Below are 19,332 nucleotides of genomic sequence, written 5' to 3' on the forward strand. Positions count from 1 at the left end.
GGAAAAATATTCCCAACTGAATGCAGAGTTCCAGAGAATAGCAAGGAGAGATAAGAAAGCCTTACTTGAATAATGCAAGAATATACAGGAAAACAATAGAATGGGAAAGACTAGAGATCACTTCAAGAAAATTGGAGATACCAAGGGAACATTTTATGAAAGGATGGGCACAATAAAGGACAGAAATGACAAGGGCCTAATAGAAGCAGAAGAGGTTAAGAAGAGGTGGCAAGAATACACAGATGAACTCTACAAAAAAATAGTATAATGGTGTGTTCACTCACTTATAGCCAGACATCCTGGAGTGTAAAGTCAAGTGGGCCTTAGGAAGCATTCCTACAAACAAAGCCAGCAGAGGTGATGGAATTCCAGCTGAGCTATTTCAAATCCTAAAAGATGATGCTGTTAAAGTGCTGCACTTAATATGTCAGCAAATTTGGAAAACTCAGCAGTGGCCACAGGACTGGAAAAGGTCAGTTTCCATTCTCATTCCTAACAAGGGCAATGCCAAATGATGTTCAAACTCCCATACAACTATGCTCATTTCATATGCTAGCAAGATAATGCTCAAAATCCTTCAAGTTAGGCTTCAGTATATGAACCGAGAACTTCCAGTTGTACAATCTAGGTTTAGAAGAGGGAGAAGAACCGAAGATAAAATTGCCAACATTTTTTGGATTGCATAAAAAGCAAGGGAATTCCTAAAAAAAATACACTTCTGCTTCACTGACTATACTAAAGTCTGACTGTGTGGATCACAATAAACTGTGGAAAGTTCTTAAAGAGATAGGAATACCAGACCACCTTCCCTCTCTCCTGAGAAACCTGTATGCAGGTCAAGAAGCAACAGTTAGAACCAGCCATGGAACAGTTGAACCAGACTGGTTCAAAATTGGAAAAGGAGTACATCAAGGCTGGATATTGTCACACTGTTTATTTAACTTATATGCAGAGTACATCATGCAAAATGGCAGGCTGGATGAATCACAAGCTGGAATCAAGCTTGACAGGAGAAACATGAAGAACCTCAAATATACAGATGATAACATTCTAATGGCAGAAACTGAAGAGGAACTAAAGAACCTCTTGATGAAGGTGAAGGAGGAGAGTGAAAAAGCTGGCTTAAAACTCAACATTCAAAAAACTAAGATCATGGCATACAGTCCCATCATTTCAATGCAAATTGAAGGGAAAAAATTGGTAAGAATGGCAGACTTTATTTTCTTGGGCTCCGAAATCACTGAAGTTGGTGACTGTAGCCATGAAATTAAAAGACACTTGCTCCTCGGAAGAAAAGCTATGACCAAACTAGACAGTATATTAAAAAGCAGAAACATCACTCTGCTGACAAAGGTATGTATAGTCAAAGCTATGGTTTTTCCAGTAGTCAAGTATGGATGTGAGAGTCGGACCATAAAGAAGGCTAAGCACTGAAGACTTGATGCTTTCAAAATGTGATGCTGGAGAACACTCTTCAGAATCTCTTGGACTTCAAGGAGATCAAACCGGTCAATCCTAAAGGAAATCAACACTGAATATTCACTGTAAGTACTATGCTGAAGTTGAAGCTCCAATATTTTCACCATCTGATGCAAAGAGCCAACTCATTGGAGAAGACTCTAATACTGTGAAAGACTGAGGCCAGGAAAAGAAGGGGGAAACAGAGGATGAGATGTTTGGATAGCATCACTTGCTCAATGGACAAGTTTGAGCAAACTTGGGGAGATAGTGGAGGACTGAAGAGTCTGGTGGACTCCAGTCCATGGGGTCACAAAGATTCAGACACGACTGAATAACAAACAACAAAATAATTCATGAGTTATATTCCTTCAACATTTAACCTGAAAATTTTTAAAAGCATGGACAAGTTGAAGAAATTATAAAATGAATACCCATATAGCTATCACCTATGTTCCTTAATAAATGTTTTGCTAATATTTACTTTGTCAGATATCTGTCCATCTAGTCAACCATCTCTCCATTTTATTTTTTAATGCAGTTCAGAGTTACATATATCAGTAACATCAAAGAAGTATTTACTTACCACAGTGAGTACCACTTGTCCTGGATGAGACAGCACCCATAGAGAAAACTGTTGGTAGTACCAGTCATCAACTCCTTGACTTACAAATCTATAAGCAAAAAAAAATTTATAACACTTATATCCAGGTTCGACGTATAAATTTTCCTCTGTTCAAAAAAAAAAAAAAAGAGTACTGGAGTGGCTTGCCATTGTATAATCTTATTCAAAAACACTATCCTCCATTACAGTTGTGTATGTGTGTATATGTTTGTAGATGCATAGATAAAAGTCTGTAAAAAAAAAAAAAATTTATAACATTTATATCTAATCACTGATCGTGGCCATTTAATGATTAAGCATGATAAGATAACAGAGGAATTTTCCTTTAGGCTCTCTGACTTTTCTAATTTAGGTATATAAATAACAAAGCAGAGATAATAGAGCTTTAATTAATGCATAATGCATATTCCTTAAATTCCTCTTTAATATCATCTGCACATTTCCAATAAAACCATTGAGTTTCTGGGATGGTGTGCATGCATGTTAAACTGCTTCAGTCTGACTCTTTGTGAGTCTATGGACCATAGCCCACCAGGCTTCTCTGTCCATGTGATTCTCCAGGGAATAATACTGGACTGGGTTGCAATGCCCTCTTCCAGAGGATGTTTCCGACCCAGGGATCTAACCTGCGTCTCATGTCTACCTGCATCTGCAGGCAGGTTCTTTACCACCAGTGCCACCTGGGACTATACTAAACTAGGAGATGACACCTATTAGCTTTGAATGTCAAATACTATCAGTGGTAAAAACAGTATTTGAAATAATTTCAACAAAACTGAATATTGGACTGAAATGATTAAGTGATTTTTAACAATAAAGTCCTACATTTAACTTTAAAAAGTAATTATATTGGAAATAAAAGCAAAAATAAACAAATGGGACCCAATTAAAATCAAAAGCTTCTGCACAGCAAAGGAAACTATAAGTAAGGTGAAAAGACAGCCTTCAGAATGGGAGAAAATAATAGCAAATGAAGCAACGGATAAAGGATTAATCTCCAAAATATACAAGCAGCTCCTGCAGCTCAATTCCAGAAAAATAAATGACCCAATCAAAAAATGGGCCAAAGAACTGAACAAACATTTCTCCAAAGAAGACATAAAGATGGCTAACAAACACATGAAAAAATGCTCAACATCCCTCATAATCAGAGAAATGCAAATCAAAACCACAATGAGATACCATTTCACACCAGTCAGAATGGCTGCTATCCAAAAGTCTACATGCAATAAATGCTGGAGAGGATGTGGAGAGAAAGGAACCCTCTTACACTGTTGGTGGGAATGCAAACTAGTACAGCCACTATGGAGAACAGTGTGGAGATTCCTCAAAAACCTGGAAATAGAACTGCCATATGATCCAGCAATCGCACTCCTGGGCATACACACCGAGGAAACCAGAATTGAAAGAGACACATGTACTCCAATGTTCATCGCAGCACTGTTTATAATAGCCAGGACATGGAAGCAACCTAGATGTCCATCTGCAGATGAATGGATAAGAAAGCTTTGGTACATATACACAATGGAGTATTATTCAGCCACTAAAAAGAATACATTTGAATCAGTTCTAATGAGGTGGATGAAACTGGAGCCTATTATACAGAGTGAAGTAAGCCAGAAAGAAAAACACCAATACAGTATACTAATGCATATATATGGAATTTAGAAAGAGGCAAATGATAACCCTGTATACGAGACAGCAAAAGAGACACAGACGTATAGAACAGTCTTTGGGACTCTATGGGAGAGGGTGAGGGTGGGATGATTTGGGAGAATGGCATTGAAACACGTATGTTGTCATATGTGAAACGAATCACTAGTTCAGGGTCAATGCATGTTACAGGATGCTCGGGGCTGGCATGTGGGGATGACCCAGAGGGAGGATAAAGGGAGGAGGGAGGTGGGAGGGGGGTTCAGGAGGGGGAACTTATGTAAACCCGGGGCAAATTCATGTCAATGTATGGCAAAACCAACCAATATAATATTGTAAAATAATTTGCCTCCAATAAAAAATAATTACCAAAAAAAAAAAGCAATTATAATTTAGCTTTTAAAAGTAATGAAGAGGGGAGGGCGGTCCTAAGATGGCAGAGGAATAGGACAGGGAGAACACTTTCTCCCCCAACAAATTCATCAAAAGATCATTCGAATGCTGAGCAACTTCCACAAAACAACTTTCTGAATGCTGGCGAAGGACACCAGGCACCTAGAAAGGAAGCCCATTCTCTTCGAAAGGAGGTAGGACAAAATATAAAAGACAAAAGGAGATTCAAAAGAGTTAGGGACAGAAACCCATCCTGGGGAGGGAGTCATGAAGGAGAAGCTTCCAAACAGCAGGACACCCTCTCACTGGTGGGTCTGTGGGGAGTTTTGGAAACTCAGAGGGCAACATAACTGGGAGAAAAAAAAAAAAAAAACAAACCCACAAAATAGGTGCCTAACCACAACTGTCAGTGGAGAAGTAAGCCCAGGTGCTTGTGTCCACCAAGAGCTAGCTGGGGCTGGACAGGAAGGCACAGGTTGCCTGCTTAGGGAAAGGACTGGACCTGAATGTCCTGAGGACAATCTGACGGAGCTAACATGAGACAGCAACCCAAACTGTGGGATATCCAGAGAGAGAGAGAGAGAGAAAAAAAAGAGAACTTTCTTGTGTAAAGCTCTAACATAAGGCATAGCCTGGCCCACTCACAGAACAAAGGATTGAGCGAATACCAAAAGAGAGCTAGCTGGCTGCAGACCGGCCCCTTCCCCCACCAGAGGCAGAGAGGCAGAAGAGTGACAGCCAGAGCTGGAAGGCAAGGGGCAATCTCGGCCCCGGAGATGGCATCCTCCACCAAACTGTGAGCAGGCTCCCAGTTGCTAACCAAGTCTTCCTGGGATTCTGGACGGTTGATATCTGCCAGGAGGGTCACAGCTTGAGATCAGCTCCCCAGAGGAGACACAAGGCACGCCTGAGACAGTGCTCTCGTGGCGCACTTGGGAAACCAAGCGCCAGGACTGGGGAGGTGATTAAGATGCACAGTCCACCTGGGACAGTGCACTCGCCAAGCACCTGGTCACCTGAGCTGCTTGGACCTGGGAAGGGCACAAAATGCACACCCAACCAAGTCTGTGCATTTGCAGAGTACCCTGAGCAGCTTAGACCTGGGAAGTGCATGAAATGTAGGGCCCGCTTTGGACAGTACCCCAGCAGAGCCTGAGCAGTGTAGACTGGGAAAGCACACACCGCTGTGAGCTGGGGCAAACTCAGTGTGGTCCATACACTGAGAGCACTCTCACACACACCAGTGATATTTGTTTGCAGTGTTCCTCCCTCCCCACAACACAACTGAACAAGTGAGCCTAAATAAGTGACCACCTTTGCCCCCTTGTGTCAGGGCAGAAATTAGACACTGAAGAGACTTGCAAACAGAGGAAGCCAAAATAAACAAAGAAGGAACCACTCTGGAAGTGACAGGTGCAACAGATTAAAACCCTGTAGTTAACATTGACTAAGCATTGGAACCCCACTCCAGTACTCTTGCCTGGAAAATCCCATGGGCGGAGGAGCCTGGTAGGCTGCAGTCCATGGGGTTGTGAAGAGTTGGACACGACTGACCGACTTCACTTTCACTTCCATGCATTGGAGAAGGAAATGGCAACCCACTCCAGTGTTCTTGCCTGGAGAATCCCAGGGACAGGGGAGCCTGGTGGGCCGCCGTCTATGGGGTCGCATAGAGGTGGACATGATTGAAGTGACTTAGCAGCAGCAAGCATTGGGAAGGGTCTTCTTTATAGAGAACGTCTTCTATATAGACCTTGAGAAGAAGTATAAGCTGGAACAAGGAACCATCTGGAAGTGAACTGACCCCACACTGCCCTCAACAGCTCCAGAGAAATTGCTAGATATGTTTTTACTATTATCATTTTTCAATTTATAAGTTCTTTATCACTCCTTAAATTTTCATTTTTATAATCTATTACCTTGCAAAAAAAGACTCTATTTTTAAAGTAAATTTCATATATATATTCCATAATTTTTGTGATTGATTTTGTTTTGTATTTTTAATATTGTATTATTGAGAGTCTAACCTCTACTCTATATTTTTAATTCTTGCTTTTTGGTATTTGTTATCCATTTTGTACCTTTAAGAATCTAATCTTCAGTACCCATTTTTACATAGGGGTGTGAATTCTGGCTTAATTGCTCTCTCCCCTTTGTCTCTCTCAGGTCACCTCTTATCTCCTCCCTCCCCCTTCTCTTCTCTACTTAAGTCTGTGAATCTCTCTGCATATTCTAGGCTGTGGAGAACACTTAGGGAACTGATTACTGGCTACACTGGTCTCTCCCCTTTTGACTCCCCCTCTTCTCTTCCTGGTCATTCCTATCTCCCTCCTTCCTCTTCTCTATGTAATGCCGTGAACCTCTCTGGGTGTTCCAGACTGTGGAGAGCACACAGGGTATTGATTACTGGCTAGACTGGTCTCTCTCCTTTTGACTCCCCCTCTTCTCCTGGTCACCCCTATCTCCTTCCTCCCTCTTCTCTTCTTCATGTAACTCTGTGAACCTCTCTGGGTGTCCCTCACTGTGGAGAATCTTTTCAGCATTAACCTAGATATTTTATCATCTGTGCTGTATGGGTGAAGAAGTCTTGAGGCTACTGTAAGAATAAGACTGAAAGTCAGAGGTAGAAAGCTTAAATTCAAAACCTGAGAATACCAGAAAACTTCTGACTCCAGGGAACATTAACTGAAAAGAGCTCATCCAAAAGCCTCCATACCTACACTGAAACCAAGCTCCACCCAAGAGCCAACAAATTCCAGAGCAAGACATACCACACTAATTCTCCAGCAAGGCAGGAACACAGCCCTGAGCATTAAAATACAAGTTTCGCAAAGTCACACCAAACCCATCAGTTCAGTTCAGTTCAGTCGCTCAGTCGTGTCCGACTCTTTGTGACCCCATGAATCACAGCACGCCAGGCCTCCCTGTCCGTCACCAACTCCCGGAGTTCACTCAAACTCATATCCATCGAGTCGGTGATGCCATCCAGCCATCTCATTCTCTGTCATCCCCGTCTCCTCCTGCCCCCAACTCCTCCCAGCATCAGAGTCTTTTCCAGTGAGTCAACTCGTTGCATGAAGTGGCCAAAGTATTGGAGTTTCAGCTTTAGCATGAACAGTACCAAACCCATAGACATCCCAAAACTCACTACTGGACACTTCATTGCACTCCAGAGAAAAGAGATCCAGCTCTGCCCACCAGAAGACAGACACAAGCTTCCCTAACCAGGAAACCTTGACAAGTCACTAGTCCAACCCCACTCACAGGGAGCAACCTCCACAATAAAGAGGAACCACAAACTTCCAGCCTAAAGAAAGGCCACCCCAAACAGCAATCTAAACAAATTGAAAAGGCAGAAAAATATTCAGCAGGTAAATGATAAATGCCCACCAAACCAAACAAAAGAGGAAGAGATAGGGAGTCTACCTGAAAAAGAATTCAGAATAATGACAGTAAAGATGATCCAAAACCTTGAAAACAAAATGGGAGTTATAGATAAATAGACTAGAGACAAGGATTGGGTAGATGCGAGAAATGCTTAACAAAGACCTAGAAGAAATAAAAAAGAGTCAATAATGAATAATGCAATAACTGAGATCAAAAGTACTCTGGAGGGAACCAAAAGTAGATTAACTGAGGCAGAAGAGAGTATAAGTGAGGTGAAAGATAGAATGGTGGAAATAAATGAAGCAGAGAGGAAAAAAGAATTAAAAGAAATGAAGACAACCTCAGAGACCTCTGGGACAATGTTAAATGCCCCAACATTCGAATCATAGGAGTCCTAGAAGAAGAAGACAAAAAGAAAGGGCATAAGAAAATACTTGAGGAGACAATAGTTGAAAACTTCCCTAAAGTGGGGGAAAAAATAGCCACTCAAGTCCAAGAAACCCAGAGAGTCCCAAATAGGATAAACCCAAGGCGAAACACCCCAAGACAAATATTAATCAAATTAACGAAGATCAAACACAAAGAACAAATATTAAAAGCAGCAAGAGGAAAGCAACAAAACACCCAAAGGGATTCCCATGATGATAATAGCTGATCTTTCAACAGAAACTCTTCAGGCCAGAAGGGAATGGCAGGACATACTTAAAGTGATGAAAGAGAAAAACCTACAATCCAGATTACTATACCCAGCAAGGATCTCATTCAAATATCAAGGAGAAATCAAAAGCTTTATAGACAAGCCAAAGCTGAGAGAATTCAGCACCACCAAATCAGCTCTTCAAAAAATTATAAAGGATCTTCTCTAGACAGGAAACACAGAAAAGATTTATAAACTCGAATCCAAAACAACAAAGTAAATGGCAACAGGATCATACTTATCAATAATTACCTTAAATGTAAATGGGTTGAATGCCCCAACCAAAAGACAAAGACTGGTTGAATGGATACAAAAACAAGACCCCTATGTTGTCTACAAGAGACCCACCTCAAAACAAGGGACACATACAGACTGAAAGTGAAGGGCTGGAAAAAGATATTTCATGCAAATGGAGACCAAAAGAAAGCAAGAGTAGCAATACTCATATCAGACAAAATAGACTTTGAAATAAAGGCCATGACAAGAGACAAAGAAGGACACTACATAATGATCAAAAGATCAATCAAAGAAGAAGATATAGTATGTATCAAAGAAGAAGATATAGTATGTATGCACCCAACATAGGAGCACCACAGTATGTAAGGCAAATGCTAACAAGTATGAAAGAGGAAATTAACAGTAACACAATAATAGCGGGAGACTTTAATACCCCACTCACCCCTATGGATAGAACAACCAAACAGATAATTAGCAAGGAAACAGAAACTTTAAATGATACAACGAACCAGTTAGACCTAATTGATATCTATAGGACCTTTTACCCCCAAACAGTTAATTTCACCTTTTTCTCACATGCACATGGAACCTTCTCCAGGACAGATCACATCCTGGGCCATAAATCTAGCCTTTGTAAATTCAAAAAAACTGAAATCATTTCAAGCATATTTTCGGGTAACAATGTGGTAAGATAGCAAAGAGCCGAACATGACTGAGCGACTGAACTGAACTGAACAGGAAAAAAACTATTAAAAATACAAACATATGGAGGCTAAACAACACGCTTCTGAATAACCAACAAATCACAAAAGAAATCAAAATACACATAGAAACAAATGAAAATGGAAACACAACAACCCAAAACATATGGGATTCAGTAAAAGCAGCAGCAGCAGCAGCAACAAGGGGAAGGTTCATAGCAATACAAGCTTACCTCAAGAAACATGAGAAAAATAAAATAAATAACCTAATTTTACACCTAATGCAAATAGAAAAAGAAGAAATGGGTTAGTAGAAGGAAAGAAATCTAAAAATTAGGGAAGAAATAAATGAAAAAGAAACAAAGGAGACTATAGTAAAAACCAACAAAACTAAAGCTGGTTCTTTGAGAAGATAAATAAAATAGACAAACCATTAGCCAGACTCATCAAGAAAAAAGGGGAGAAGAATCAAATCAATAAAATTAGAAATGAAAATGGAGAAATCACAACAGACAACAAAGAAATACAAAGGATCATAAGAGACTACTATCAGCAACTATATGCCAATAAAATAGACAACTTGGAAGAAATGAACGAATTCTTGCTAAAGTTTAACCTTCCAAAACTGAACCAGGAGGAAATAGAAAATCTTAACGGACATATCACAAGCATGGAAATCAAAACTCTAATCAAAAATCTTCCAAACAAAAGCCCAGGACCAGACGACTTCACAGCTGAATTCTGCCAAAAATTTAGAGAAGAGCTAACACCTATCCTACTCAAACTCTTCCAGAAAATTGCAGAGGAAGGTAAACTTCCAAACTCATTCTATGAGGCTACCATCACCCTAATACCAAAACCAGACAAAGATGCTGCAAAAAAAGAAAACTACAAGCCAATATCGCTGATGAACATAGATGCAAAAATCCTCAACAAAATTCTAGCAAACAGAATCCAACAACATATTAAAAAGATCATACATTATGACCAAGTGGGCTTTATCCCAGGGATGCAAGGATTCTTCAATATTTGCATAATCAATTAATGCGATACATCACATTAACAAACTGAAAGATAAAAACCATATGATTATCTCAGTAGATGCAGAGAAAGCTTTTGACAAAATTCAGCATCCATTTATGATAAAAACCCTCCATAAAGCAGGCATAAAAGGAACATACCTCAACATAATAAAAGTCATATATGATAAGACCACAGCAAACATTATCCTCAATGGTGAAAAATGGAAAGCATTTCCCCTAAAGTCAGGAACAAGACTAGGGTGCCCACTCTCACCACTACTATTCAACATAGTTTTGGAAGTTTTAGCCACAGCTATCAGAGAAGAAAAAGAAATAAAAGGAATCCAGATTGGAAAAGAAGTAAAACTGTCACTGCTTGCAGATGACATGATCCTCTACATAGAAAACCCTAAAGACACCACCAGAAAATTACTAGAGTTAATCAATGAATATAGCAGAGTTGCAGGATATAAAATTAACACACAGAAATCCCTTGAATTCCTGAAACTGCAATACTTTGGCCACCTCATGCGACGAGTTGACTCACTGGAAAAGACTCTGATGCTGGGAAAGGTTGGGGGCGGGAGGAGAAGGGGACGATGGAGAATGAGATGGCTGGATGGCATCACCAACTCTGTGGACATGAGTTTGAGTGTACTCCGGGAGTTGGTGATGGACAGGGAGGCCTGGCGTGCTGTGATTCATGGGGTCGCGGAGAGTTGGACACCACTGAGTGACTGAACTGAACTGAACTGAACAATAAGAAAACAGAAAGAGAAACTAAGGAAACAATTCCATTCACCATTGCAACGAAAAGAATAGAACACTCAGGAATAAATCTACTTAAAGAAACAAAAGATCTATATACAGAAAACTATAAAACACTGATCAAAGAAGTCAAAGATGACACAAATAGATGGAGAACTATACCATGTTCATGGATTGGAAGAATCAATATAGTGAAAATGAGTATACTACCCAAAGCAATCTATAGATTCAATGCAATCTCTATCAAGCTACCAACAGTGTTTTTCACAGAACTAGAAAAAATAATTTCACAATTTGTATGGAAATACAAAAATCCTCAAACAGCCAAAGCAATCTTGAGAAAGAAGAATGGAACTGGAGGAATCAATCTGCCTGACTTCAGACTATACTACAAAGCTACAGTCATCAAGACAGTATGGTACTGGCACAAAGACAGAAATATAGATCAATGGAACAAAACAGAAAGAAAGCCCAGAGATAAATCCATGCACCTATGGACACCTTATCTTTGACAAAGGAGGCAAGAATATACAATGGAAAAGGGACAATATCTTTAATAAGTGTTGCTGGGAAAACTGGTTAACCACTTGTAAAAGAATGAAACTAAAACACTTTCTAACAGCATACACAACAATAAACTCAAAATGGATTAAAGATCTAAATGTAAGATCAGAAAGTATAAAACTCATAGAGGAAAACATAGGCAGAATACTCTCTGGCATAAATCACAGCAGGATCCTCTATGACCCATCTCCCAGAGTAATGAAATAAAAGCAAAAATAAACAAATGAGACCTAATTAAAATTAAAAGCTTTTGCACAACGAAGGAAACTATAAGCAAAGTGTAAAGACAGCCTTCAGAATGGAAGAAAATAATAGCAAACAAAGCAACTGACAATTAATCTCAAAAATATACAAGCAGTTCATTCAGCTCAATACCAGAAAAATAAACAACCCAATCAAAGAATGGGCCAAAGAACTAAACAGACATTTCTCCAAAGAAGACATACAGATGGCTAACAAACACATGAAAAGATGCTCAACATCACTCATTATTAGAGAAATGCAAATCAAAACCACAATGAGGTACCATCTCATGCCAGTCAGAATGGCTGCTATCAGAAAGTCTGCTTCTGCTACTGCTGTTGTTGCTGCTAAGTCACTTCAGTTGTGTCCGACTCTGTGCGACCCCATAGACGGAAGCCCACCAGGCTCCCCCATCCCTGGGATTCTCCAGGCAAGAACACTGGAGTGGGTTGCCATTTCCTTCTCCAATGTGTGAAAGCGAAAAGTGAAAGTGAAGTCGCTCAGTCATGTCTGACCCTTAGCGACCCCACGGACTCCAGCCTACCAGGCTCTTCCATCCATGGGATTTTCTAGGCAAGAGTACTGGACAATAAATGCTGGAGAGCGTGTGGATTAAAGGGAGCCCTCTCACACTGTTGGTGGGAATGCAAACTAGTACAGGCACTATGGAGAAGAGTGTGGAGATTCCTTAAAAATCTGGAAATAGAGCTACCATACAACCCAGCAATCCCACTGCTGGGCATACACACCAAAGAAACCAGAATTGAAAGAGACACATGTACCCCAATGTTCATCACAGCACTGTTTACAATAGCCAGGACATGGAAGCAACCTAGATGTCCATCGGCAGACGAATGGATAAGAAAGCTGTGGTATATATACACTATAGAATATTACTCAACTATTAAAAAGAATGTATTTGAATCAGTTCTAATGAGGTGGATGAAACTAGAGCCTATTAAACAGAATGACATAAGTCAGAAAGAAAACACCAATATAGTATATTAATGCATATATACGGAATTTAGAAAGATGGTAACAATGACCCTATATGCGAGATAGCAGAGACACAGATATAAAGAACAGACTTTTGGACTCCATGGGAGAAGGCAAGGCTGGGATGACTTTAGAGAATAGCATTGAAACATGTATATTACCATATGTGAAATAGGTTGCCAGTCCAGGTTCGATGCATGAGACAGTGTGCTCAGGGCTGGTGCACTGGAATGACCCTGAGTGATGGGGTGGGGAGGTGGGTGGGACGAGGTGTTCAGGATGGAGGACACATGTACATCCATGGCTGATTCATGTCAGTGTATGGCAAAAACCACTACAATATTGTAAAGTAATTAATCTTCAATTAAAATAAATAAATTTTAAAAAGTAACGAAGAAAATATAATTATAAAAAATATCCCCACACTTTAACACCACACTTATTATGTGCCAAGAGTACATGTTTTAATATCGTTATGGTGAGTTTCTTTTTTCGTACAGAACTTCAAAGTTTCTATATGGTGAAATTTTTCAATCTTGTGCTTTATCTCTGACATCATGCCTTGGAAATTCTCAACTCTAAATTAATTTATTTTCTTCTTATTCTTAAAATGACTTCATTTAAAAATTTATCAACATTTATTAGAATATTTTAAATGAATATTATTTAAATGTTTGCTGCATTACAAATGGTGTCTATTTTTATTATTTTCTTATCTTTGCTGCTGAGAAGTATATTTATATAAGTTCTTAATTATTTCAAAGTAATATCAGTGGGAAATGTACCTTTCACCAATTAAAATGACCTTTTATTTGATTTAATGGCCTTATTTTCACTGTTTCATGAAATATCTTTACTGTTTCTTTCATAACTTATTGCATTACTGTATCTTCCAAACAGCATCTAGTTACATTTTAATTTTGATCTCAGTTAATAAATACATTTGCATTAATATTTATGATCTTTAGCTTGGGTTAGTCCTTTGCTTTTTATTTTGATATTTATTTTTTCCATGTTTATATTTATATGAATATACACACAAGTGCAGTATAGTTTATTTTCTCCATAGTTTTGGAAATATTTATTCTGATTTTTAAAAAATCTATCAGGAGAAAATGGATCAAGATTTCTAACTAAACAGTCCTATCTTCATTCTGAACCATATTCCTTCAAATGAGAGAAAATCCATGAAAAAGTATACATACAAAGAGTTGGAAAACAAGAAAGTATGTTCCAGTGCATCAAAAACTTGAAAATTTTCTAGCAAATGGAAAAAATATTGAGATTGAACAAGTGTAGAAGGGAGCCCAGGACGAATCTTTAGTAAAATTAATTAAGAGAGGGCTTTCTCAATAGGGAAACAAATGGGCCTCTGCCTCCTCCAATTCCCCCTTCCCCCATCCTGAGCTGCTATTCAGTTCAGTTCAGTTCAGTTCAGTCGCTCAGTCGTGTCCGACTCTTAGCGACCCCATGAACCACAGCACACCAGGCCTCCCTGTCCATCACCAACTCCCGGAATTCACTCAAACTCATGTCCATCAAGTCAGTGATGCCATCCAGCCACCTCATTCTCTGTCGTCCCTGTCTCCTCCTACCCCCAATCGCTCCCAGCATCAGTCTTTTCCAGTGAGTCAACTCATCGCATGAGGTGGCCAAAGTATTGGAGTTTCAGCTTTAGCATAAGTCCTTCCAATGAACACCCAGGATTGATCTCCTCTAGAATGGACTGGTTGGAGCTGCTATTAGCCATTCAGAATGAAAATCCAGAGAAGTGCTTGGTGGAGTTCTCTTAGGTTTGGGGATGGACAGAGAAGCAGAATGAAGCTTGAAATAACTCCACACATTTTAAAAGACTGTAGGAAAGAAAGGAGGAGAAGGAAGTAAAGAGGGCAAGGAAGGAAACAAAGAAAGCTGACATTGGCATTTTGCCATAAGAAATAATGAAACAATGCTGGAAATAGAGTGGCAGTAAAGTGTCATGGGTAGCTTGTGACTGCCAGCAAAAATGAAAAACAACCTCCATACATTGAAAGAGAAGCTACTTGCAAGCTAGGTCCTGAACATTCTGCTTGTCAAGCAATACCTACAGTCAGATAGGTATAGATATTAGAAACTAATATTTGTAATTAGAAACTAATATTTGTTTATAGGAGAAGAGGGACTTGCCAGTATAAATATGAACAAACAACCAAGAATGGTGAAACATTTTAGGGAAATTAATAACAAGAAAAAGAGCAGAAATCCTTACCAATAGAAAAACTAAAATGAGGACGTAAATGAAAACAAAACAAACCACAAATTTGCTAAGCATGGATGACTGAAAGTGTTAGTCACTCAGTCGTGTCCAACTCTTGGCAACCCCATGGACCATAGCCCACCAGGCTCCTCTGTTCATGGGATTCTCCAGGCAAGAATACTGGAGTGGGTTGCATTTCCTTCTCCGGGGGATCTTCCCAACCCAGGAAGTGGATTCTTCACCATCTGAGCCACCAGGGAAGCCCAAGCATAGATAATTATTGACCTGTAAATAGAGAACTAAGAGCAATCTAAAATAAAATCTTAAATAATTACAAGGTGATTAGAGGGAATTATGAATTGACTCACGCTCTTTGTGGAAAAATCAGAAATACTATAAAATTTGATTAAAATGTTTCACTAAGTATCTTAAAATATTGAGTATTCACTAGGAAAAAAAGTATAACTTTAGCACAGCTACAATAAAAGAAATTAAGAAACTCAGTCTAACAACAGTAAGTGAAAAGAAAACCCCAAACCAAAAGTCCAATTAGAAAACAACAGGATGGCAAGCAGGAGTCCAAATGTGTTGATAATAAAAATAACTGCTGAAACGCAGCATATCAGTCAGCAGGAAACAGCACATTCAAAAGATTACTTGAAGAGAGTTTAATGAAGGTACACTCTGCAGAGGATGAGGGCAGGGTTAAAGGAACCAGCAGGGCTAGTGAAGTATCACAGTTGTTATCATCAAAGGATTGAACGAGTAAAGGGAACAATATTACTGGAAACTGGTGAGGGTTGGGGACTTTGGAGAAGGGCCATTTGTCAAAAGCTGTGACTTTAGGTAAAGAAACTTAGATTCTGTCAAAACTGTAGGAAGACAGAGAGTCTCACATTTGCCCTACCCAACTGAAAACTAGAGGGTAAGAAGTCCATGGATATGAGCATCCATGAACATGAGCATCCCAGGTGGACGTAAGACAAAAAAAAATAAAGGCAGAGAATGGTTCTTTTGGGCATACATACTAATCAGCACTAAAAAGTACTTTAGAAAGTAAAACAAAGTAAAAGCAAGAATTAAAATCCATTCTTCATTCAAGAAATATTTACATGACACAGAAATGTTAAAAATAACATTGTGATATAAATGTTTGAGATTATGGAAACAAGTATGACATTATTAGTATTAAATAAAAAATACTGACTGGTATATATACTGATATTTGATTAAAAGAACACTCTACAAAGAAAGTTTATGAATAACAACATAGCATCAAAATACACAATAGATATTAAAAACACAAAAGAAATTGATGAATCCACTAAAAGTAGGAAATATTTTAAGATAGCTTTCTTAGAAAATGGAGAAGGAAATGGCAACCCACTCCAGTATTCTTGCCTAGAGGATTCTGTGGGCAGAGGAGCCTGGTGGGCTGCTGTCCATAGGGTCGCACAGAGTCGGACATGACTGAAGCAACTTAGCAAGCATGCATGCATCTTAGGAAATAAAGAGCCAATAAATAAGAAAATCAAGGAAAGTTAAACATAAGGAAATTTACTCATGTAATTCATGACATCCACAAATTAAAGGCAAAAGTGCATTTGAGTTTCTCAGTAGATTCATAATACATCTGATGTAATTGCTGTTGTTGCTGTTTAGTCGCAAAGTCATGTCCGACACTTTGTAACCCCATGGGTGGTAGTCTGCAGGCTCCTCTGTCCATGGAATTTCCCAGGTAAAGTGGATTCTTTACCACTGAGCCACCTGGGAGGTCCTTGATATAATTCGTCTGTCTGTCCGTTCAGTCGCTCAGTCGTGTCCGACTCTTTGCGACCCCGTGGACTGTAGCCTACCAGGCTTCTCTGTCCATGGGATTCTCCAGGCAAGAATACTGGAGTGGGTTACCATTTCCTTCTCCAGGGGATCTTCCTGACCCAGGGATTGAACCTGGGTCTCCCGCATTGGAGGCAGACACTTTAACCTCTGAGCCACCAGGGAAGCCCAAAACTCTGCAAACTTGGAATAGAATAAAACACTTGACTTTGATATAGGGTATATTCCAGAAACCTAAGTATCATAAATGGTGAAACATTAGACCCCTGAAGTTAAAGATCACTCAAGAAAGCAGGTTTACTTAACTACAAAGTGAAGCAGGCTTGCTTAGCAACGAAACTATGCCAAGAAAGCATGAGACATGCCCCCAAACAATTAAACAATGATGACATGAGACCCACATCCTGCCCAGTGAGTTCAGTTAAGTTAATGGTTCCTAGGACATGCTCCTCTGCATATACTAATGGAAAATGTGACATTAAACTAAAATATGAGATGATTTACCATTTTTAGTACATACCATTCTTCTGCTGATTTGAGTAGTGCCATGAAGGGACAAGAAAACTCCACCATCTGATGAAGAGGAGGAGCTGATGATAGCAATGTGATGTCTAGTCAAGAATGAGAAAGAAGATGGTCTTTCCCCTCTCTCCACTTTTCCTTTGATTATAAAACTATAGCCTCTCAAGGGAGGCACCCTCTTGCTCATCAGCTTGTGAGGCTTCTCACAAGCAACCTATTCTAGTAAGTCACTTATCTATCATTTTGTTATTGTGGTTTAGTTGTTTAGTGTCTGACTCTTTTGCGACTCCATGGCCTTTAGCCCACCAGGCTCCTCTGTCTGTGGGATTTTCCAGGCAAGGATACAGGAGTGTGTTGCTATTTTCTTCTCCAGGGGATCTTCCTGATTCAGGGATCAAACCGTCTCTGGCATTGCAGGTGGATTCTTCCTGGGAAGCCCCATCTATCACTTTGCCTCTCACCGAATTCTTTCTGCACTGAGACATAAAGAACTGGAGTTCCTCAGAGCTTCCCCTTCAGATGCATTTTAACAGTTTTAGGAGTAAATAATTAGAAATGTAGAAGACTGATCTAGTCAAATTAGTTTTAAAAATTCACACCCTGAGGCTCTTTCTTTAAAACAGAGTGCAATGATAAAAATATAAAAAGGAGAGCTTTAAAAAAACTAAAGCAAATAATCAATCTTAGGAAGCAAAAGTGGGACAGAAGTGCAGAGTACTGAAGTGGGCTGCAACAGAGGCCTCCTGGGCACTAGGTTTTCTGAAAGCAGGCAGAGGTGGATATCAGTTCTGGTCCTGGTCAGTCTTCAGAAACTTATGAATTTCAAAGTACACAAGACTGTCCAAATGTTGTCCATGAGTACACACTAAAACTGACATTTACACTGCAAAAATGAGTGTTTTCCATTTAGCCATGTGCCATTGTGTTCTATCAAAACCCATTTCATAAAAGACGATACTCCATATATTTCTCTGGATACTTCCCACTTATATTAGTAGATAATTCAGTTCAGTTCAGTGGCTCAGTCTTGTCCAACTCTCCGCGACCCCATGAATCACAGCATGCCAGGCCTCCCTGTCCATCACCAACTCCCGGAGTTCACTCAAACTCATGTCCACAGAGTCGGTGATGCCATCCAGCCATCTCATTCTCTGTCGTCCCCTTCTCCTCCCGCCCCCAACCTTTCCCAGCATCAGAGTCTTTTCCAGCTTAAAAATATGTATGCATATACATATAATCTTAGGATTTGAAAATTGTACTTACTTTTTTACCAGATCAAACATGGTTTTCTCTACATTTACCAGCCATTGTTCTATACCACTTCTTATACGGATTTTCCTATAATTTTTTCAAAAATAATTATTACGAAAAATTCTTTTTATTATTTTTATTCATGTTTCATTCGTTTTGTCAGTCTGTAAAACTGTCTTAAAACTACACCTGTAACGTATTCATGGGCCAAAGGACTACAATTCTATACTGTCTTTGGTATTTCTAGATCTTAAATTAGAAAATAGATCACCTAGTTTTAGGAAATTTTGACATCAAAACAATAAATCTGCAAAATTAAGAAGATCCAGTAAAATATGAATTCACAAAATAGATAAATATTACAAAGCATTTTTGGCTTCCTCAATGAATCTTCCAAATAGCAAGCCAAGGTCAGGGCCGGATTAGAGGATTGTGAATGGGAAGGTTTGGGCACAGTATTTTTTAATCAACTCACTTTCGGAAACTCGTGCCAAAGGCTAGGGAGCCCTTACAAGGGCTGGCAAATTGCACTAGTGTAATGGAAGAACTTCATTTACTATAACTGCCAGGAAACCATTCATGACAAAACCAGAAGTCAGAGGAAACAGCAGTGGGAGTAGCATCAGCAACCCTAAGCAAATAGCAAATTTCCTTCCTACCTATATTCATATAATGAAACTTTGTGTTGGCTTATAGGATATATTAGTATATATAGATATGGAAAGGTAAAACTCTACATAAGT

The 19,332-nt window shown here is 39.3% G+C and overlaps 1 protein-coding gene across 2 annotated transcripts in view; it reads right to left on the bottom strand.

The window, feature by feature from the left end:
• DNAH14 (dynein axonemal heavy chain 14) overlaps positions 1-19,332 on the bottom strand; it is a 398,894-nt gene that overhangs the window by 232,132 nt on the left and 147,430 nt on the right. For both annotated transcript variants that reach the window (XM_088845531.1, XM_088845532.1), the window contains 2 exons: positions 18,602-18,676; positions 2,045-2,132 (listed from right to left, as the gene is read on the bottom strand). In XM_088845531.1, coding sequence (XP_088701657.1) covers positions 2,045-2,132; positions 18,602-18,676 — 163 coding nt within the window. The remainder of the gene's footprint in view (positions 1-2,044; positions 2,133-18,601; positions 18,677-19,332) is intronic.

Source organism: Moschus berezovskii, chromosome 17, assembly GCF_049115385.1.
Source record: "Moschus berezovskii isolate FMDL1 chromosome 17, NW_MosBer_1.0, whole genome shotgun sequence".
In the NCBI taxonomy this organism is placed as follows: Eukaryota; Metazoa; Chordata; class Mammalia; order Artiodactyla; family Moschidae; genus Moschus; species Moschus berezovskii.